This window comes from Rhinopithecus bieti, unplaced genomic scaffold, assembly GCF_001698545.2.
Source record: "Rhinopithecus bieti isolate Rb0 unplaced genomic scaffold, ASM169854v2 scaffold_1853, whole genome shotgun sequence".
NCBI lineage: Eukaryota > Metazoa > Chordata > Mammalia > Primates > Cercopithecidae > Rhinopithecus > Rhinopithecus bieti.
The window spans coordinates 5,429,787-5,451,392 of record NW_016804151.1 but is presented as its reverse complement, the minus strand read 5'-3'; the positions used below and the strand labels follow the sequence as shown (position 1 = coordinate 5,451,392).

At 52.6% G+C, this 21,606-nt stretch overlaps 1 protein-coding gene across 12 annotated transcripts in view; it reads left to right on the top strand.

The window, feature by feature from the left end:
• Positions 1-347: 347 nt before the first annotated feature.
• LOC108526298 (uncharacterized) overlaps positions 348-21,606 on the top strand; it is a 31,018-nt gene continuing 9,759 nt past the window's right edge. For 3 of the 12 annotated variants that reach the window (XR_001884486.1, XR_001884484.1, XR_001884485.1), the window contains exons 1-3: positions 348-764; positions 3,780-4,076; positions 7,033-9,517. Coding sequence is in view for 5 of the 12 variants with exons in the window: in XM_017866993.1 (XP_017722482.1) it covers positions 350-764; positions 3,780-4,076; positions 7,033-7,331 (1,011 nt within the window). In the remaining 7 variants the exon portion in view is untranslated. Of the gene's footprint in view, positions 765-1,130; positions 2,515-3,779; positions 4,077-7,032; positions 10,512-21,606 lie in introns of those variants that run through there. The other 9 variants (XR_001884487.1, XM_017866996.1, XR_001884489.1 and 6 more) reach the window with 8 other exon arrangements.

Sequence of the window (21,606 nt, the reverse complement as noted above, 5' to 3'; positions counted from 1 at the left end):
GTCCTCAGGGCGACCCTCCCTGCGCCCGGGCTCCTTCGGGAGGCACTACGGGCTGGCTTCTCACCGCGCCTGGCCGTGCATCGTGGCTCCAGTCACAACTCGCGGCCGCCTGGGCGTACAGCCCCGCATCGCTCGGCCCACGCTCTGGCTGCCTCCGTCTAACCCCACAGTCGCTCGACTTTCTCTCCTTTTCCTTTTCCCCTTCTTTTTTTCGTTGTGGTGGCAAATCTGGGTTTCCTTTCTAGCCTCCTTCCTTTTTTTTTTTTTTTTTTTTTTTTTTTTTTTTTTTGGCGGGGGGGGGGGGGGGGGGGGGGGGGGAGGGTGTGGGGGGTTTATAAAAAAAAAAAAAATGTCCTGGCGCAGCGGCTACAGTAGGCCGGCGGCTGGAACGGCTCGGCGCGGACCGCCGCTGTCGCCGCCCGGGCCGCGGCTAGTTGCTGGCCCTCCCCGGGCGCGTCCCTCAGTCCCTGGTCTCCTGGCCCAGTCGCCGCCCTGGTGCGTCTCTCCCCAGCTCCGGCGGCTCGGTCACTGCTCCTGGCTGTTGGCTGAGCTCTGGAAGCCCCCTCGCCTTAATGCAGCGCCCGCCGACGTCACTGCGGCCTGCGACCAATCAGCGCCTCGCGGTCCCTCTGTAAACCATTCTGCATCCCCCGGCCCGGGAGAGTGCGGGGAGACCGCGTTTAGAGGATCAGTGGCGGCGGCACCCGCGGCCCCGCGCTGCGCGGACGGCGGGCACCACCTTGCCCGGGCCCCCTCCTGCTCCGGTAAGGCGTGGGTTTCGATGGGAGGGACAGAGAGAGAGCGGGAATAGGCGCAGGTGGAGGCCAGAGTTCTGCTGCGGAGTGGGGGTAGTCCAAGACCGAGCCTTGTGGAAGATTGGGGTGCAGCCGGGTCCGGAATCCCAGGCGGCTCCGCTGCACTGCTGGGCTTTGCAATTCAGCGGCTGTTGGCATTGTACCCCCTTACTTTCTAGACCTGGAAGTTTGTTCTAGGCACAGCGCACATCTTTGGAGGGGGAGGGGGCGCTTAGCAGCAGAATCTCCCTCCTCCCGTCCCTCTTTCCGTGCCCCCTCCCCCAATCCATCCAAAGTCCACAGGGTCCGGGCGAGCTGAGTGTCTGTCTCCCACAGAGCACTCTCGCAAAGTTGATTCGGGCGGTTTCCTGATGGGGGCAGGGAGACCGGAGGCGAGGCGCCGGCGCGCGGTAAGGAGTGGACCGGGAAGCGCCACGGGAGAGCAGTTGCAACCCTGGCGAGAAAGTTGTGAGAAAACTGTGATCCGGAGACACCTTTTACGTACAAAAACAAACGACTAGGCGGGAAACCGGGGGCTCCAACGGCGGCTGGGGGTGATGGTCGTGGCGTTGGGAAGAGGGAAGGAGGAGCGGGATGCCAGGACGCCACGAAGAGGCTGCAGTAGATGGGCGTGCAGTGTATGGGCAGCGTGTGCCCGGATTCCAGTCCTCCTCTGTCCAGGCTTCGGGCTGGCACCGGCTTCCCCAGACAACAGCAAACCACACCCTCCATAGTTCACTCCTCAGGGAACCCGTAACTCTCTAATCCCTCTCTGGCTAGGAACTCGGGACCGCCGCCCCCAGGGGCGCATTTGCCCAGAAGTGGCGGACAGATCCTGGTCTAGAGTGCCTTCGCCTGGAAGAGTTACTCTAATATTTCGGAGCACTCAAGTCAAACCCTAAATTCCGTTTCGACCACGCCTGTTCTGGGTGGGCTTAACCAGGATTTCTCCTGAAGTGGAGTCTGAAGGTGGTTAGGCTGGGCGGTCCCATTTTTGCTCCCTATTTTTGTGCTTTGGGGGAAGGAGTGCTAGGAAGGCTCATTTGACCCGAGCATGGAAGACCATGATGGTGGGCGTCCCTCTGGAGCTGGCTGGTATTGTGGAATTGGCCTTTGGACCCCACTCGCGATGCGCAGACCAGGCAGAGGCTGAAACGGGGGAAATGCTCGGGGAAGCGCAGTCCCATTGAGCTTGGGCTGGCAGGGAATCCCGCTGTACAGATGGAATACCCTCTTCGGACGAAAGGGGAAGCTGCTACAGCGAATCTGGCTTGCGCTCCGGGGAACCGTGGGGTTTTAGGGCTCTGCCAACGCCCCTTTGCTGACTCCGCCCGCACCTCCCAGCAACCCCGAGGCCCACCGGCAGCCCCCGCCTTGCCGCCGGCGTCCCTATGTCATGGAAACCGAAGCCGCGGAGACTCGCAGTGCGACTCGTTGGCGTTCTGCCCTGACCCCTGGGTGCCGGAACCCTAACGCCTTCTCCACACTTTCTTGCACATACACATATGGGCTCCCGGCTGCCGGCCGGAGGAGCGCAGGGAACTAGTCAGCTCCTGCGCGCCGCCGGCCTCCGCCGGTCTCTCCCAGGCCCCGACGCAGGGCGGGGCAGAGGATGGAGAAGGTGGTTCTGTGACCTAGCGGGCGGGCTCCGCGGGCTCGACTCGGCTTCGCGCTCCTCCTGCGGACCCGGCACTTCCCGGCGGAAGCCGACCGGTACTCGGTAGGATTCTGGCACCCCCGAAAGCGCCAAGAGCCGTGTGGCACCGGGTCCTCACTTCCTCCACCCGGACTCCCAGGCGCCTCCCAGCCTGCTGCGCTGCGTGAGGCCTGAGGGGAGGGGGCCCATCCAGCCCTGCTGTCCTCACCCTCCTCCCCTCCCCGCATCTGTCCCGGTTCTCGCCGCCAGCGCCCTCGACCCAACCTCCCCTTTCTGGAATCTATAGTGGCCCCAGTCCCGGGTGGCTCGCCTCCGCCCCTGCCCCAGCTGGGCTCCTTCTCATGCAAAGCAGAGGGGTCACGGTGGAGTGTGGGGCGGTCAGTGGGACCTACCGGACGACAGCTGGACCCAGCTGCCGGCCCTTCCCCAACCCAAAGCCTGTCACATCCCTCCGGTGGGCAGGAGGAGGTTGCTCCATCCATTTGGGGTGCAAGAACCTTGGGACCTAGGTGTAGGGGAAAGAAGGCCCCTCTCCACAGACAGACCAGCAAGGCAGGGGAGTTGAGGGTGAGGACAGGACGGTCGCTCTAGGGCGTCAGGCTCTGTTCTTCCTGGTGTCCAGATGGCTCAGTAAACAGGTCCGCAGGAGCCAACCCTGGCGTCTACAAGGGGGGGTCGGGAGCGCAACTCAAAGTGCACCTCTTGGCTCCAGATTCTAGGTTTGGAGTCCAGATTTAACTCCTCCACAGGGACAGCACATTAGACTAATGGTGGGTTTTGTTTTGTTTTCGTTTCCATTGAGCTTTTGTTTTAAAACATAATTGGTCGCAGGGACATGGAGAGAAAACTGACCAGGCTTTCTAACTTTGGCCGTCTCCGAGGCCGCTCAGCTCAGCTCTGCATTTAAGCCAGTGTCCATTCAGCGAAGAGCACCAACCTTCCCTCCTCACCTTCCAGGCCACACTTACTGTCTGCATCCTCAACTACACAAGCGCTTTCCTACCCAACGTCCTCCACAGACCCACAGCCACTTACACGGCCCAGGACCTGTACATTCTGGACCAGGGTCCGTGGGGATCATTTTCGCTGATAGCTCGGTGACTGCAGAATCCTTTCCACCCTCCTCCCAGTCACCCCCAGATATGGCCCCAGAGGGCCTAGGAGGTGACTTTCACAGTCCAGGTTTCTTTTCTTGAGAAGCTCCTTGATGATCAGTCCCAGATCTCCCGGGTTGGAGAGGGTTCTGTCAGCCCTCCCCAGATGGGTTGCAGTTTGGGAAGCCTGAAGGTGCCCCTCTCAAACTTACATCTCCCTTCTTTCCCCATGAGGTTCCAGAATGATGCTCGGCCCATGGACAGAGCCTGCCCAGTCACCCCCGGCTGCTATTGATCCCGAGGATGGTGGCCACCCCTGGCCATTTCCCTCCTCTCACTTCTGCTCCAGGACAACCCAAGGAGCAGAAAAGAGTGATAAGGCCATGAAAGGAGGCATCTGGGGTGGAGCCGGCTCTAGGAGGTTACCCCATGCGGAGTACACACCCAGCTACACCCGTTCCGGAGGAGGGAGGAAAGAGCACCCCTGGACTCTGCCGGTCCCAGAGGCCACGCAAACTCCGCCCAGACTCGGTGAGGCCGCGGTAATGCCACTCAGTGAACTGCGTGGATAAGGTCGCTCGGATCTGAGCGCCAACGTCTCCCGCCTCTCCTTCCCCTCTAGTTCTCTCCAGACTCAAATTGTCTTAATCTCACCCATCACTCTCTCATGGAAATGATCTACTAGTGTGCAGTACTTTACAGCTTGTGTCACGGTCTCCCCTGAACCGTATAGCAAGGGGGTGGTCGGGGGTGGAAGAGAAGGGTACTATCTCCCCTTTCCCGGCCAGGGAGCCCAGGTTAGGAGGCTTGCCCGAGATCCCTAGGTCAGCGCACTATTTAAGGTGACAAGTTGGGTGGGGGGCTTGGCACCTTGCTCCAGTGTGCACTTTGCGCCCGGCCATGTTTTCTAAGCAAGGGGGGCTTGGGCTGGTTAAGGGGGAGCACGGACCGCAGGACTGGGAAAGGGCAGCATCCGGCAGGCCAGGGCGTCACGGTGTGCGCCTGGCCTGGATAAACAACTCGGGCTTCCCACGAGCGCTGGAGGGACCCTGGGCATGGAGCAGGGGCGGGGCGGGGGGGAGCGGGTGCAGGGGGCAGGTGGAACAGCGAGGTCAAGCGTGGAGATCCCAGTTGCCAGTCAGCTCCGCGCACCGCAGCAAAGACAGCGTGGATAATCTCGGGAGGGAGACGCTGAGATGAAGAACAGAAAAGAGAGATAGAGGCAGAAGTGAGGAGAGAGGGACAGGAAAAGAAAATAAAGGCAGAAACCCAGAGAAAAGACGAGACGGAGTACGGAAAAGCAGGCGGGGATAAAGGAAGGAAAGATCTGTCGGGGAAATGCGGGGATGAGTGGAGGAAAAGAAACAGAAAAGAGACCCAGCCACGAAGAAGGCCGCGGGGATGGGCGCGGAGCCGAGGGTCCTGCAGGCACGAAGCGGGTGTGCGGTTTTGGGACAGGCGAGTGCGTGCGGAGGAAGGAGGCAGCGTATTTGGTGGGAGACTCTGCGCCCGTGGAAAAGCGGCTCTGGGCAGGAAGCCAACAAATAAATAAAACGTCTAAGACGGCGTGACAACAATGTGTATTTGGGTGCGTGCCCGTGTTCCTCCGTCTGAACACACTCACACCCAGTAAGGAAGACAAACGGGGCTCGTGCCTCACAGTAATCAATCCTCTCACTAATTGACTCTCTCCTCTTCTAATGGCGGTGGTCACTGCCGATATCTGGAGAGATATTAAGTGGGGGGAGACAGAGAGAGAGAGGGAACCCCAAAGCTAATGACCTTTGGGACTGGGATTGAGTTTTTTCTGGACTTGGCAGCTCTGAGCCCTGCCCCCACCTCCACTTTTGGGCAGAGTTCCATAGATGTTGCTGCCTTCCTTTCCCTTCCAGGTTTTGGGCAGCATTAATAAAGATCTCCTCAGATTAGGGTCACACACACTGAAGCCCTTCTACCGCCCTCCACCTGGGGAGATTAGTTTCAGAGGCTGAAAGCCACCCCTGCCCCTGGGACATTTCTTACCTCCCTGCAATACCAAAGCTCCCCTCCCCTGTTGTTCCCCAGGGCCCCAGACCTTGCACCCCCTTCTTTCAGGCAGTACTAACTCTTCCAAGGACCTGGGCAGTGTCCTGCAGCCCCCTAGGGCAGGTGGGGTTTTGAATGGGCTGAGAAGCAGCCTGGGGTTGATGGAAGGAGGGCGATGGGAGGTCAGGGCAAGGATGGGGAGAGGCTTCCAGAGACAACCCTCCTCAGACTTGGGTTGAGAGACACAGAGCCGCAGAGGGTCACAGCTGCCACTAGGCAAGAGCGAGGCCTCTAGGGACAAAGGAGGGAAAGGTGGGCTCTATGCACTGTGGGAAGGAGCGCCAAGTGTGTGAGAGGCAGGAAGGTGGTCATGTCTCTGTGACAATGATGGTGACCGTTCTGGTCTCTCTGTGTGAGCATGGGGAAGGCCCCCTATGTTCCCTCATATCACCCTCAGTTTTCAGACTGGGAAGAAGAGCCAGAGGACTGGCCTGGGACTTGATGGTCCCCTTGGTAGCTGAGTTGGCTGGGAGGGGCACAACACGCACAGTCCGTCTGGTAATGCAGCTTTGAGGCTTGGGTTTGGGATGTGAATGTCAACTCTCACCCCTATGAGATGGCAGCTTTGATCTGTTGGCCTCCTCAGAGGCTAAATAAAGAAATGCTGGGATCTATAAACCACCCAGCCCAGAAAGAGGAAGGAGGCAGGAAGGGCAGCTCCCTAGAAAAAAATCCACTCCCCCTCCCAACCACTAAACACATTTTTAATTGTCCCTTGGGAACATTTGTACATTTGACCAAAGCAAATCTCAAAGCAGTAGCAGCAAAATGAGTCAGAGGGGCTGGTGGTCCAGAGAGAGCTGGGGATCGGAGAGGGGGAGGTGAGGAGAGGTGGCAGGCATGTTTGGGAAGGTGAGAAACTTGGCTCCTTTCTCACCGTCTCTGTCAAGCTTTAGAAAGAAAGTGAGCAGGAGAAATAAAGTTCCAGGGAAAGAAAGAGAAGGGCATATAAAAGGCAAATCCAGCCCAGAAAGGAAAGAAAGTGAAGAAGAAAGAAAAAGGCGGGGAGGGGGGAGAGACTATAATAAAAGAGGGTGAAGGCGGCCCCAGGAGGCTGGGCCTCGTCCCAAACTATCCATCTTCATTGTCTCCGTGTGTGCAAAGGCAACTCTGGCATAAGGAAAACCCACTATTGGAGCCGAGGCTTTATTTTATATCCTATACATCAGGAGGGAGGCAAAGCTTTATTTTCGCCAAGAGACAGATATTTTATTTCTCTCTTACGGTTTTATGTGTGAGAGATGTCAGGTTGCCACAATGGATGGCTAATGCATAGGCAAGAGGAAGCCGTGTTGGCATGCTGTGTGTCATGGGGTCTTGGGGGGGTGAGCGGGCCTGGGATTTAGGGCTGATGGGACACTCTGGGGGATTTCTGCTAAAACATCTCTCTTCATAAATCCAGAAGCATGGTCAGCTCAACAGGGAGAAGAAGGAGTTTTAGAGAGAAAAGAGTTGGGCTTACTAATAAACGAACACACAAAGGAACCGCTTACCTTCCAACACGCTCGGGCAACGGGGGGCATGACAGCCCCATGGAAATGCAGAGACCCATGTCCACGCACACAAGTGCCATTCACAGGGAAGTATTTTCCTGACACAAAATCCAATGTCTGTTCCCTTTCCCCTGTTACATTTTTCCACCCTCCTTCACCAGAAATCTTTTTTAACCTCCTCAGAGCCTTGGGGGAAAAGAGCCATTAATTTGCAAATCATCTGATCTCTGAAAGGATCAAGATGCCTGGTTTTCACTGCTAAATCCAATGTCTTGAGTGGACACAGAGGCACACACAAGCCCGTCATGCTGCCAACCCTTAGGAGCATAGGTGCCAGATCTGAAGCCAAGAAGAGACTCTCTCTCCTCCCGGGACCTGCAGCTGAATTAAGCCTTAGATTCCAAACTGCATAATGTTCATATTTTTAAACCTGGAGAGAAGTGGAGAGATGAAGGGGACAAAAGAGGGGAACTTTGTTAATTAATATGTTCCATTCAGGACTTAGACTAATTGTCTTCCCCACTTCGAGCCACCCCCCCACCCAAGCCATATCTTACAGGAGTTGCTTTTATTCATTCTCATGTCCTACTCTTTTCATTTTGTATTAATATCTACTTGTTTAATATCTACTGTGGAGCAAAACCGTGACCACGCTTTTTCCGTCTTTGCAGAGGGTCAGAGGCAGCACAGGATTCCTAGACAAGGAGCGTGGAGACCTGGCTACACTGTCCCCGGCCATTGGGGAAGACATTTAGCCTTTCCGGGTCTCAGTTTTCCCATCTGTAATATGAGGGGATTCAGCTAGATGATTACGGAGGTCCCTTCCAGCTCCGACCTCCTCTGGCCGAATGAGATAATGTGTGAAAACACTTTGTGAACGCTAACACCGGACGAATGCCAGGGATCATTATTATGATTCTAATCAATCCTCTTTTCTCCACATGGATCTTTGCTGTTTAGTGCCAGCAAGCAGGCTAAAGAGGGTGAAAGCAAGAAAGCTTAGCGAGATGGAAAAGCTCTGTGCCGTGGATGGAAAAAAAAAAAGCCCTACATCTCCAGAAACATTGTGTCTCTGTGTGCCCCCTGGGCCTAGTGGGAAGGGTTGGGGAGGAGGAGGCCTGACTTGGTATGACCCTCTTCGGTCTACATGGTGGCAGAGAGTGTATTTCTTCAAAAGCATTGTTGGTCTCCAAATGACTGACATGGGAACCTGATGGGAAGGCGATTTGCAATTGTTTTTTTCCAGGAAGAAAGAAAGAGCAAGGTGTAGCTGATTAGCAAGTTAATTATTTCAGTACCCCAAGGGTTCCAGTGTGGTGGTAAGTTGTCCAGCGCTGGTATAATTTCACAGTCCGTGCATTTCCTGGTGAGCACCTGGGGTGCCCGAGTCTGTCTCTTTCTCCTTCCACCTGCCTTGTGTCTTCCTGACGCACCTGGGGAGATGAGCAGGGGCTGGGGAGGTTGATGGTACAGGGTACACATTCGGCTTAGGCTGCGGGTGGGGTCACACTGAGAACAGGGTGAAGGAAGCCCAACTGATGCCATCTACCTCCACTGAGTGTTTAATTATCTGGCCCTTTCTTCTTTAAAACAATCTTTTGCTTAATAAATATTAATGAGGCAAGTTATCGGAAAGTGTAGTTGCCATGAGGTTATTTCCCCAGTCTTAGCATGGAAAGAAACTGGGTTTAAGGAGCCTTTCAGCCCCTCACCGCCTCCTACCCCGCCAGCTCTCCCGTGCTCCTGTTCCGCAGCAGCTCCTCCGGTCTCACTTCAAGATTTGATTTCCCCTTGAGGGAGGGTAGGGGAGGAGGGAGGATTGTGTGGTCAAATGGACACTTCCCCTTGGAGAGCTAAGTTGGAGATGTGAACATTAGCCTCAAGAATTAACAGCTTCTGCCGCTCTCTGCTCTCGGGGCTGAGAGGGCCAGCCCCCCGCTGCTCCTTCCGAGATGGATGAAGGGAGGGCTCCACAGTTTACTTAAGAGCGGTCCCATCTGCTCAGACTGGCCTTTCATAAGGGGAGGGATTTATGCAGTGTCCTTGTGCACAGACCTGGGATTTGGCTGAAAACCTTGGGCCTCTGAGAATATTACTGAACGCTAAAACGTTCAGCCATGGAGATGATTCATGATTTTGTCTGCATGGACAGGGTGTGTGTGTGTGTGTGTGTGTGTGCGCGCGCGCGCGCGTTTGTTGGGGTTGCACGGACACTGATGGGTGCTTTTCACCGTTCTCACTTTGAATCCAAATGTTAGGAAACTTTTTTTCCTTCTGTATTCACTCAGGAGACAGCCCCTGGCACCAGGCTCTGGAGAGCCCGCTTCCTGACTCCAGCGGTGCGAAGATGATACAATACTTTCGGACGCTGACATTCAGCTGTCCCCCAAACAGGTTGGCTGATAGCTTTGCTAGTCCTTGGAGAGGGACCGGGGGCTGTCTAAAACGACAGTTCTGATGACTGCTTCGTTGCTGGTGGCAGAGGATTTGGGGCACAGGGGTGGAGTTAAGTCCAATTACAGTTTCAATTGGACTTGGCCTCCTTTATTTTACAGTCCTAATGGGTCTCTATAGGAGAAAAAGTAGCGAGAGAAACTTAGAACGCAGGAAAGCAAGCATAGGGAAGAGTTTCTTGTCTCAATCTTGGTACTGCCGTGCCAAAATGAAGCCCAGGGATGGTTAAAAACAGATCCTAGGGGCCGGGCACCTTGGCTCAGGCTTGTAATCCCAGTACTTTGGGAGACCGAGATGGGAGGATTGCTTGAGGCTAGGAGTTCGAGACCTGCCTGGCCAGCATAGTGAGACCTCATCTCCAAAATAAAACTTAAAAAAAAAATTTTAAAAACCCAAAAATACAGATCCTAGGGAACAGAGCTTTGAGGTTCCCTATGGGATTTTAGCCTGACTCGGGAGATGAAGAAGTCCTTGGCAAGTTTGAAAAGACCTACAAGTGCCATCTATTCAGGGGACTAAATGTGATTTCTTTTCACTGCCCAGTGGTGGGTAAGGAAGGAAGCATTTTGCATTTTCAGCTTGTAGGATGGTCGTTGGTGGTCCTACCATCTTGCTCATGTTCAAGTTTGGTCTTGTAGATGAAGCCCCCAGCTTCCCAGCTCTTAGTTTTTCTTTCCCTCAGGCCATTCATAATTTAGCTAACATTCTAGTCCATTGGCCAGCACGCATTTTGAAAGGTGAGCTGGCAAGCCTGTAACTGTGTGCAAGGTTGTTCTGATTTAGGCTCCAGGAGGGATATAGTTTCCCCATAAGAAAGAAAAGTGAGTGAGAGGCTGAGGTCACTTGAGTCCGGGAGGCAAAGGTTGCAGTGAGCTGAGAACCATGCCACTCACTGCGTTCCAGCTTGGGTGACAGAGTGAGACCCCATCTCAAAAAAAAAAAAAAAAAAGAAAAAAGAAAAAAGAAAGAAAGAAAGAAAGAAAAGCAAGGAACCATTTCTATGAATCTTTTAATGAAGGATTTACCAATCTGATAAGTGTGAAGCTCCTTTTCCTCCTTCTGAATAAGTAAGTATGTCAGTCAACGCTGAGGGTCTGCAGAACCCATAAAAAATGCTTTCTTTGGTCTCTCAGTTTTAACACATGCTGGGGCTTGGGCCTGCCTCTGACAGACTGGGGAGGAGTAGACACATTCCAGAGACCAGGTCTTGGAGTGTTATCTCTTCCCCCACCTCAAATCCTCACCCTCCACTTTATCTGTCTTTAGCATGAATGCAGAGACCTCCTAGGGAAGTGTGAAGGGATGGGTTTTCGTCAGGTTTGGGAAAGGAAGGGGAATAAGAGGAGCCCCAAAGAACGAGGGGGGTCACTTGGAATTTTTAGATGACGTTGTTTTGTTATACTTCTCGTGTGTTGTGTATTATGTCCTACAAATCGCGCATTTGTGACAGTCAGCCACAGTGTGTATGTGTATTTGCCAAGTGCTGCTTGGCCAAAACAGTGTTAAATAAAATTGTAAGAATTGCTACCAGGGCCTTGCATGGGTTATTTAATTCTATCAATGATGAACAACGTTAATGTGTAGCATCTCGGTCGGCACAATATCATGTTTCATTTATATATGCTGAGATATATTTAGGCATGAAAGATACAGTTTTCCAACACATATATTTCCCAGTGATTACTTAGGGGAAGTGTGATAGAAACAGCAGAAACCTGTCTCTCTCACATAAACCTGCACCCTGCAAACACAGACTGCCAGTCACACTTAGTCAAATGGCCAGCCAGCCATGTACATATTTTCATATACATGCCTTCACAGGTAAATGTAAATGTAGATTTTAGAAATGTAGATTCAAATTTCTGTACTGGCACACGATTCTAGATACATGTAGCAGCACACACAGGCAGCTTTTCAAAGTCTTTGTTACATTTACACATTTTCTCACACACTTACCTACCCTGCCGCATAGACTGTTGCTAACACCAACATACATATCATCCCACATGTGGATATGTATGTGTACACATGTTGGTACTCTCACTGCCGAGTGCTGATGTGCCCAGAAGGATGTGTGCCCACATGCAGGAGACTGTTCTGCCCAGTTTCCTCCTGAAATGTGCATCTGTGTGCATGTGCACATTTGCACACACACGTGCACACTCCTCCACCCCTGCTCTAGGGAGTACACTAACATTCACTGACACGCTCCGTATGGCCATGGAGCAGCAGCTGTCCTGTTACTCTTGGAGGCTCCAGGCCTGGTGGACAGTTTTTGACCTGGGAACTGTGTGTTTGCCCTATGAACCCTGAGGCCTTCAGGATAGGAAGCCTGGAGGATCAGGGTCAAGATGCCAGCCTGTCCAGCCTCTGATGAAAATAATATGAAAACGTAGGAGTGGGAGAGGGGGTTGGGTAGCTGGTCTCTGCAGACAGATGCCTCCAAAAGAGGATCAACCTTTTATTTGCTCATTTGACAAACATGTCAGATAGGTATATAGGAGTCAGGATGCCTGATCAGCTTCTCTGATCCTGATTCTGCTGCCAGTTAGCTGTGTGGATCTAGGCAACCTGCTCTCTAGGCCTCAGTTTCCACATCTGTAAAGAACAGGCCTGGGGTGGACATGGTGGCTCACGCCTGTAATCCAAGCACTTTGGGAAGCCGAGGTGGGTGGATCATCTGAGGTCAGGAGTTTGAAACCAGCCTGGCCAACATGGCGAAACCCCGTCTCTACTAAAAATACAAACATTAGCCAGGCGTGGTAGTGGGCACCTTTAATCCCAGCTACTTGGGAGGCTGAGGCAGGAGAATCGCTTGAACTCGGAGGGCGGAGGTTGCAGTGAGCCAAGATAGCACCACTTCACTCCGTCTCAAAAAAAAAAAAAAGAATGGGCCTGGATGGGCAGTTCTCAACCTTGGATGCACAAAGGGATCATCTGGGGAGCTTTCAAAAAATACAGGTGCCTGGGCTTCACCCCAGACCAGTTAGATCAGCATCTCTGGAAGGTGAGTCCCTTGCATTTTTTTTTTTTCAAAGCTCCCCAGGTGATTCTATGTTCAACCAAGGTTGAAACCCAGTGGCTGAGATGGTCTCCAAGGCTCTTCTAGACCAAAAGCTCTATGCTATGGAGGACTTTCCATACAAAAAGCACTGTGCTGGGTACCAGGGCACCCTGCTAAAACATCTACATTTACTTGTATAAGGTCATTAAAAGTTATTAAAAATTATTCTTCTTTCAGTTTAGGCAAAGATAATTTCAAACCAAGTATATTTATAACGGAAATACTCATACTTGCATTTCCAGCTCTCTTTTTGTGTCTTTGTTTCCTTTCCAATTTATCTCTCTCTGACTCACTCATCAAACATTAATTATATGCCACGTATACAAATACTATACATGGGGATCTGGTAAATGTGATAGATACCTTTGCTACCCACACATATTTCCTGGCTAGCTCCTCACCCAACCTGTTGGATGGCATAATATTTTTAGCAGGGTAAATGATAAGGCACAGGCTCCAGGAGGAACGTTTTCTCCCCCCGCCCCCCAAGCCCAGCTGTGAGTCAGAGAACACCAGCCCCCAGGCCCATGCCCCAGTTCTGGAGGCTGGCATGGTGCTGAAGAACACATTGAGCTGCGTGTCCTAGAAAGCTGCTCTCAGACCTGGGCCTTTGGGAATCCCACATTAATATTCTCCACTAACAGTTCCCCAGGCAGGGCCAGTCCCCCTTGAAAACAAACCTGCTCCGTGACCACACCTGCTGGAGAAGACTGCCTCTCATCCACAGTAGCGTGCAGAAGGCAAAGCTGAGACAAGACAGCCTGAGCTGCCGCCTGTGGGCCCCTTCTGTGTTGGAGGATGTTTAGGAGAGTATGGGGGAGGGCTTCTGCCTCTCATCTGCGGTGGGATGGAGGAGAGGGGTTTCATTCTGCATGGAGGGCCTCTACTTTTCCCTCTGTGTAATAACTCACTTAGGCCTCCGAGAGAAACTCAGACGGGAGGCTGGTTCTCTCTTTCCCTCTCTCCCTTTAGCTACCCTGGCCTGCAGAATTTGGGATGAGGTTTCTCTTTAGGAAAGTTGTCCAGGCCAGGCGCGGTGGCTCAAGCCTGTAATCCCAGCACTTTGGGAGGCTGAGACGGGCGGATCACGAGGTCAGGAGATCGAGACCATCCTGGCTAACACGGTGAAACCCCGTCTCTACTAAAATAATACAAAAAACTAGCCGGGCGAGGTGGCGGGCGCCTGTAGTCCCAGCTACATGGGAGGCTGAGGCAGGAGAATGGCGTAAACCCAGGAGGTGGAGCTTGCAGTGAGCTGAGATGCGGCCACTGCACTCCAGCCCGGGTGACAGAGCGAGACTCCGTCTCAAAAAAAAAAAAAAAAGAAAGTTGTCCCAACGTGGCCATGGTGGCAGCTCTTCTGTCCAGGCTAGTGCCAGAGTAGGGATCAAGGCTGAGACCGGTGGGTTTGATCTCTAACCCTGTCATTCACTCCTGTTTGCTGCCTGTTTCTTTGTTTATCTCTTTATTTCCCCCCCTCCCTTTCATTTTGTCTTCTCCCCTGATGACATACGGAGTCAAGTCCTGGCCACCAAGGTGGCCTTGAACATAGCGTAGGAGTGGTTGCTGGGCACAGCGGACCTCTCATGCCATGCCCAGTCCCTCTTCTCCCCTCCCCTCTCCTCTTGCACAGAGGATGAGTTTGGTGCTGAGGAGGGAGAGGCAGCAGGGGATCCTCAGATTCTAAACTCTGATCCAGGGCCCAGCTTCCCAGGCTTGAGTCCCTTCCCAGGGCCCACCTCCCCTTGGGCCTGGGGAACGTCACACCCCAGGAAGTGATGGATTCCCCAGGCACCTTCAAAGAGCTCTGCATTTGTTTGCAATGCAGACCTTGAATCTTACTCTGGTCATAAATGTTGTTTATTTTGACTAGGACCTACTGAAAGGGACTGGGGGGTATAGAGGGCAAAGAGAGAATTCTGTAGGGAAGATCATAAAACCATTAGCAAGGCAGGGCTTCTAGGGGTCACAGGATCACAGACATTTTCTGACTGGAAGGAGCATAGGCCATCAGGAAGGTCAGAGATGACCACTTTGTCAGCAAAAGGCCATCAGGGGCCACACAGGGCTAGGGTGGGGGTCTTTGGGCCTCTTGTGTGTGGACTGTTTCTAGAAAGTAGACCCAAGGTATGGGGTCATGACCCCCCAGTAACCTTATGCCAGGTCGGGGAGGCCAATCTTGCTGAATCTGATGGATTTGCCCTCCTGGTGGGAAGAACCAGTTGCTTGGCTGTGTAGCAGAGCCTCCTATCCTAGGGAGTGGGCACAGCTCCTGGGTGGAAGATTCTGCTTCCAGCAGCTCCTGGGGAAAAGACTTTGCTCTACTATTATTGATGGAGCAGCTGTGTGTGCCAGGGGCTGGGCCTGATGCTCTTCTAGTACCTTGTCTTATTTACCCTTTGAGACAATGCTTGAAAGAGATGTTTCCATCTCCATTTTGCAGATAAGAAAACTGAAGCTCAGAGAGAAGAGGTGGTTTGTCCAAGGTCACACAGCAAGTTAGTGATAAGGCTGGGAGTAGGCTTTAAGACTTGGGACTCTTTCAACCTAATCTTCTCCACATCTCTCCTCTTCTTCACCATCCACTGTGATCTGGTCTTCTGCCGCCTGAGAGAACAAATGGGAGTAATGTTCCCCTCCCTCTAAAGCATATGTTGGGCTGACAAAAAAACTCAGGAACAAACTTCCTGATTTTTTTATTTTTTATTTTATTTTATTTTTTTTTGAGACAGAGTCTTGCTCTGTCACCCAGGCTAGACTGCAGTGGCATTATCATGGCTCCAACTCATGGGCCCAGCCTATCTTCCCACCTCAGCCTCCCAAGTAGCTGGGATCACAGGCACATACCACCACACCTGGCTAATTTTTAAATTTTTTATAGAGATGTCTCCCTATGCTACCCAGGCTGGTCTTGAACTCCTGGGCTCAATCGATCCTCCTGCCATAGACTCTCCAAGTGCTGGGATTACAGGCGTGAGCCACTGTGCCCAGCCTGCAAACTTCCTTCTTGTAGGGGGAACAGCAGAGTCTGTGGCCCCTTCCAGTCCCTGAAAGTCCCTCACTCTGCCGAGAACATGCTCCCATAAATCCAGTCCACAGTCAGGTAGCTATCCTAGTTGTCTTTCACTAGCAGTGTGACTCAGAGCAAGTCACTTCACCATTCTGAGTCACACCTTCCAGATCCGCCTCCAGACCTGGGCTGTGGAAGGTGAGGTTTGGCGGACGTGGTGGCAAGCGGAGCCCTCTGAGCTCCTGTTTGGTGTAATAGCTCAGGGCTGGGCAGAAGGAGATGAGACTTGGTTTTGCCCCTAAACCTGACTCAAGTTACATAAAGATTCTTCAAAAGCAGGCAAGGCAGGGCTTGGTAAGATCCCTGCTGAGCCCGTGAGAGGCGGAGAGCCAGGCCAGAGGCAGCTTAAGTAGCAGTTCTTCCCTGATCCCCTGACTGTGTAATCCAGTTGCTCAGAGAATGGAAAATCCCTTTTGCCTCCCCGGCCCCTCCCCACAAAGGCCTCCTAATAGGCCTGCCAGCTTTGGGGTGCTAATCTACCCAGACATCACTCTGTGAGCAGCTTGCCCAGGGTTCCAATCCCAGCCACCCCACAGTGGGAGATGGGGAAGGCTGCGGGGAGCGGGGAGGAGCCTTCTCGGGAGTTGAGTGTGGGGAATTGCCTGCTCTCTGGCCTGCCCAAACGATCAGAGAAACAAACAGGCTCTGTGCTGAAAGAAACTTTGGGGATGGAGACAGGGCACAGGATTGGAGGGAGGTGGACAGCAGGGCTGGGTCCCCTGGCAGAGGTGCCTTGGGCGGGGCTTATTATGAAACAGTCTGTGTCACTTCATCCACCAAACTCCTTTCATTTTTATTTAAAGAGGGCCCCCTCCCCAGCAACTTCACCTTCCCACCCCCTACACTTTCACTCATCCATCCACTGAGCCGCTGACAGCTGCCCTGCGGGTGAACTCCTGATCCTCCCGCGCGGCTGAGGCTGAAGCAATACTGGAGAGGCTCAGGCCAGATCACTGACCCGCTCCAGCCCTCCACCCTCACCCCGCAACACACTCACTCACTCCCCCCAGATAGGCCCACCTCGGTTCCCCTGAGTTGGCCAGAGGGAGAAGAAAACGAAGGAGGTGACGAAGCAAAAAGAAGGACCGGGAGGAGGATGAAAAGAAATACATGAAGAATGGAGAAGAGGAAGAAAAAATCAGAGAGACCAAAAATCAAACAGTGAAGGAGGAAAAGGGAGGCACCGGAGAAGGAAGGAAAGAGGAGGAAATGAAGTACAAGGAGAAGATGGAAAAGCAGGAGGAGAAAGGAAAGAAGGAAGGACGAAGAGAGAGAGAGGGCAGAGACTGTAAGGCTGGAGCCCAAGCCCAAAGCCATCGTCCTTAATAGCTGAAGATGCTAAAGGGAGGGGAAAAAACAGGGTTGGGGAGGACTGATGGGAGGAGGAGACTGCACAGGCGGGAAGGGAAGTACGAGGTTGCTCCAGGTACGATGCATGAGCTTGGATGGAGCCTCACCCACCCAGCTCCCAGCTCTGGAAACACAGTCCTCCCTCTGGACGAATGTCCCTCGGTACAATGCCACAGACCGTGTCCACAGCCACGCGGGCTGCAGGCAGAGGAATCTCTCACTTGGAGTGGTCAGAGTTGTGGGACCGGCTGGATGGAGCCTTGCCGTCCCTTCCTAGGATGGTGACAGCATATGCCCCAGGCTGCGTTAACCATGCCAGTCTCAGCTGGCCTCACCGCCTGCAGCGTCTGGGTCCTGCCTGATCTCTTTGGTTACGGTTAGAAATTTCTCCTGATTTGAGATTTTATCTTACAAGGGACTGGGTCTTAAAGACCAAGTACTTTCCACCTCCTCATTTTATAGATGCGAAACAGGCCTGGCGAGGGGAAGAAACTTGCTTACAGTCACATTGTGAGTTAATGGGGAGCTCTGCCTTTCTAAGCTCGAAGACCAAGGCTGAGACAATAGCCAGAGAAGACAAGGGAGTGTGGTGTCTCTGCAGAGGGCTCGGCATTCGATTCCCTCTGCTGGGAACACAGCCACAGCATTTTTTATCCTAGATGAGAGAAAACATTTGTGGCTACGATAGTTCCCATATTTTAAGTACCTACGATACGCCAGCTTTGGCATACATTATTGTCAATAACTCCTCACATGTATCCTGTCATGTAGATATTCCATGCCCTGCATTTACAGAGAAATAAACCAAGGCCCAGAGAGGTTAGGTAACTTGTCTGAGGTCACACAGCTAGGAATTTGAGCTGGGATTTGCTCAAAGTTCATGCTGAATCTCTTATGCCATGCTGTCTCTTGGGCAACACTCTTCTTCCCTACCTCATTCCTACCTCACCACCCCATACATAGCCCAGGGATTAAATCTGAGATATCCTCATGGCAGCTGGAACTGATATTGCCAGGGAGAACACAGCTGGGTGGACCTGACCATGTCCCCTCATCTCCCCTCAGAGACCCCACAAAGACAAGGGGTAGGTCCCCTGAGACTCTATATGATTTATCTGGTGATACTGTTATTTTATGGGATGGGCCAAAGAGGTGTCAGGAAACAAGTTCGCTGTAAATCTCTTTTCTCTGCTCCCTTTCCCTCTGCGCGTCACCTCCTGGGATTTATGGTGAAATCTGTTCAGAGCTAGGGACTTGGGGCTTGGGTTCAGGCTTGGGGTGGTACAGCAAGGGACCATACATCTTCCTTCTCTAGGATCCGCTAAAAGTGTGCTATCCACACCCCATCACAAGCTGCAGCACTGTGTCCACAAAGCCCTTATTAAGATCTCCACGACACTCGAATAGCTCTGCAGACAGAGCACATAACCTGCTGTGGAGATATGTTATCTGGACCCACCCATAGGCTGGTGGCCCATGTGTGGCCCTCTCACTGGTGGGCAGGAGTTTGTGAATCCAGCCAGGAACCTGGGAGCAGAGCCCACCTGGGAGCAGATGTGTGGCCCACACACAATGGCCCTGAGGCCAGGAAGAAGTGGCAGGGCTGGGGGTGCTCCTCGTGGGTGGCAGGTCAGGAGCTCGCTGGAAAGGAACCTGCTTTTGGGTCCTTTTTGAGATGGGGGTGCACAGGAAGGAGGGCAGCTTCAAATTTGCTCCCCACCCCTGGGCAGGCAGGCTCAAAGTGACCGGCTCTGCAAACACTGCTGTGGGCTCTGTCACTGGGGGTGAACACAAGGTCACGCACTTGAGAGGGCAGATGAGGCTGGGCACCCTATCCACCTTCACACTTCTCCTCGCTGGCTTTCACGGCTGCAAATACTGGCTGATCTTCCTGAGCTGAGCTTGTCCAGTCAGAGGCCAGTGTGTGCTGGTTGCCACCAGAGGCCTGGAGCCAGCTCAGTCCAGGGAGGGAAGACACAGGAATGAGAGGAGGGCAGAGGAGGGGAAGAGGAGGGCAGAGGAGGGGAAGAGGAGGGAAAGGAGAAGTTAACAAGGGAGGGGAGGAGGAGGGAGAGAAGAAAGGCGGAGATGCTAGCAAAAGCCCTTTCTCACCTGCCCCCCACCCAGACCTCTCCTCCACTGTGATGAGAAATCTTCTCTCATCACAGCTCCTTAGAGGGTGCTAGTGTGGCCTCCTGCCCACAGTGGCCTCCAATATTCATGAGCCGGTTGTTGCAGAGGAATTTCTTCAAACAGTCCATGGTCCCTGGAGGATGCATCTTGAGCATCCACAACTCCCCACAGTCCCAAGTCCAGTGTGCAGAATCTTAGGGGGGCTGGGTGAATCCTGGCTAAATGAATGCAGAGAAAAGAAAAGGGGAGAAAAGGAAAGAGTGGATACCAGGTGTCTCCCCAACCCCATCTTCACCCTGCCCATCTCCTGACTGCCTGAACCAGGGCTGTGCTGTGTCTCCAGTTAAATATATGGAATTATCTATTGCAATACTTCGATATTTATTACATTGATTTCGCTTTAAATGCTTTGTAAATCATAGCAAAAAATAATGGTCTTCCAACAGAGAGTCATATACCGTAATCAACTGGAAGAAAGTCGGCATTGTAATTTAAAATAAAAAAAAATCCTTATGTGAGTCTCTCGTTTAAATTAAGAGACAGGACGTGATTCAAATAATAAGACTCAAGTGAGGCTGGTTTTTCTTGGCAAATTAGTAGAGGTTTTAACTAGAACTGAAAAGGTGTTAAGGTGGAACACTGACCTTATTAGACCTTAATTATTTTCTGTTGTTACATTCCTGGAGCCGAGGGTTTTTTTTTTTTTTTCTTCCTTCCAAAGTGGCCATGTTAAACCTCATCTCAGGAACTTTGGCTTTAGAGAGATATCACTTCTCAAGAGGCATTAGTGGGATGAAAAGCAGACACTTCGCCAGCGTCCCTTTTCTCCATCCTCGAGTTTCATGGGCACCCAGAATTGCTGGTTTGGAGGCAATGTTCTTGTCATTGAAAGCTGAGAATTTGCCCCACCCATATCTCTGATTCCTTTAGCTTTTTACCTGTAGCCTTCTTAGTGGTAGCCTCCTCTCCCTGGATCTAGCTGATGGAGTCAACATCCACCTGGCCAAGAGAGAGGAGAGGGATGCGTGTGTCTGTGTGTGTGCGTGTGTGTGTGTGCACATGTGCATGTGTGTGCTGAGTGGTGGGACACAGTGGGAAGCATTTTCCTCACCATGTACTGCAACCTTCCTGCTCCATGGCCAGAATTGGCTGATCATCACTCCCAAAGCTGACCAGGCCCAGCCCAAGATGCCCACAGCACTTAGAGATAAAAATGGAGCAAATGCCACCCCCTTTAAATGGAAATCATGCAAGTCAATGGCCTAGCACTATGCCTGGCCCAGGGAGGCATCCAACCATGGTAGTTTTGTTTTTGCTGGGAGGAAGAGCACTCAGCAGAGGGTTCTTTTCACTTGCTTCCAGACTCCCTCCCACATGCCCTGCTGGCCCTGGGGTGGCGTGCAGTGGTAGGGAAGAAACAGCGAGCCCCAAGAGTCCTCAGGACAGACATGCATTCTGCAGCCACATGCCCCTCCCTGAAGATAACCCACTTGAGCTCTGCTTACTAAACGCCATTGGCTCCCGTCCTCCCCCAGCCTCCAAATCAACTTTGGTCTGATCAGTGTGATGGAGAACTTTTTCCGAGGCTGGGTCTCTTGGGGATCATTATCCCAGGGAAGGTTGGGGTGGGGGTGGAAGATGACGCTGAATCAGTGAGAAAGGTCTGAAGGTGAGCAGGACCCGTTAGGCCATCACAGATGGGACAGAGCCCCCAAGCAGGAGGAAAACCAAGGCTTTCTATGGTTTCTACTATAAAGACACATGCACACGTATGTTTATTGCAGCCCTATTCACAAGAGCAAAGACCTGGAACCAACCCAAATGCCCATCAGGCCAAAAGGGTTTTAGGGCCATCTCAGCATACCCCCTTGCTTTGTGGAAGGGGATGCTGAGGCAATCTGAAATGATCAAACACCCTGCGTGAGCATCCCAGAGTGGGAGCAGTGTTGAGATGGCAAAGGAGGGGACACAAGAGCTATGGGTGCTGTGGCCTCTGACCTGGAGGCAATCTCGCTCCAGCTGAAGGGGCCCTGGTGCCTCGATATGCAAAGACCCACCTTCAGTCTTGGCATAAGTGGGCCAATCCCTGCTTCTGGCCAGTTGGAGTGACCCTTTCTGGATCCCAGGGACATCTCTCATCACCCAGAAAGGCCACATGGATGAAGGAAGACATGCTGGGAGGAGTCAGAGGTCTGGGCTTTAGACCTGCATGAGGCTGGGAGCACTCCTGCTTTCTTTTTTTCTCATTATTATTATTATTATGTATACTTTAAGTTCTGGGGTACATGTGCAGAATGTGAAGGTTTGTTACATAGGTATACACGTGCCATGGTAGTTAGCTGCACCCATCAACCCGTCATCTACATTAGGTATTTCTCCTAATGCTGTCCCTCCCCTAGCCCCCTAACCCCG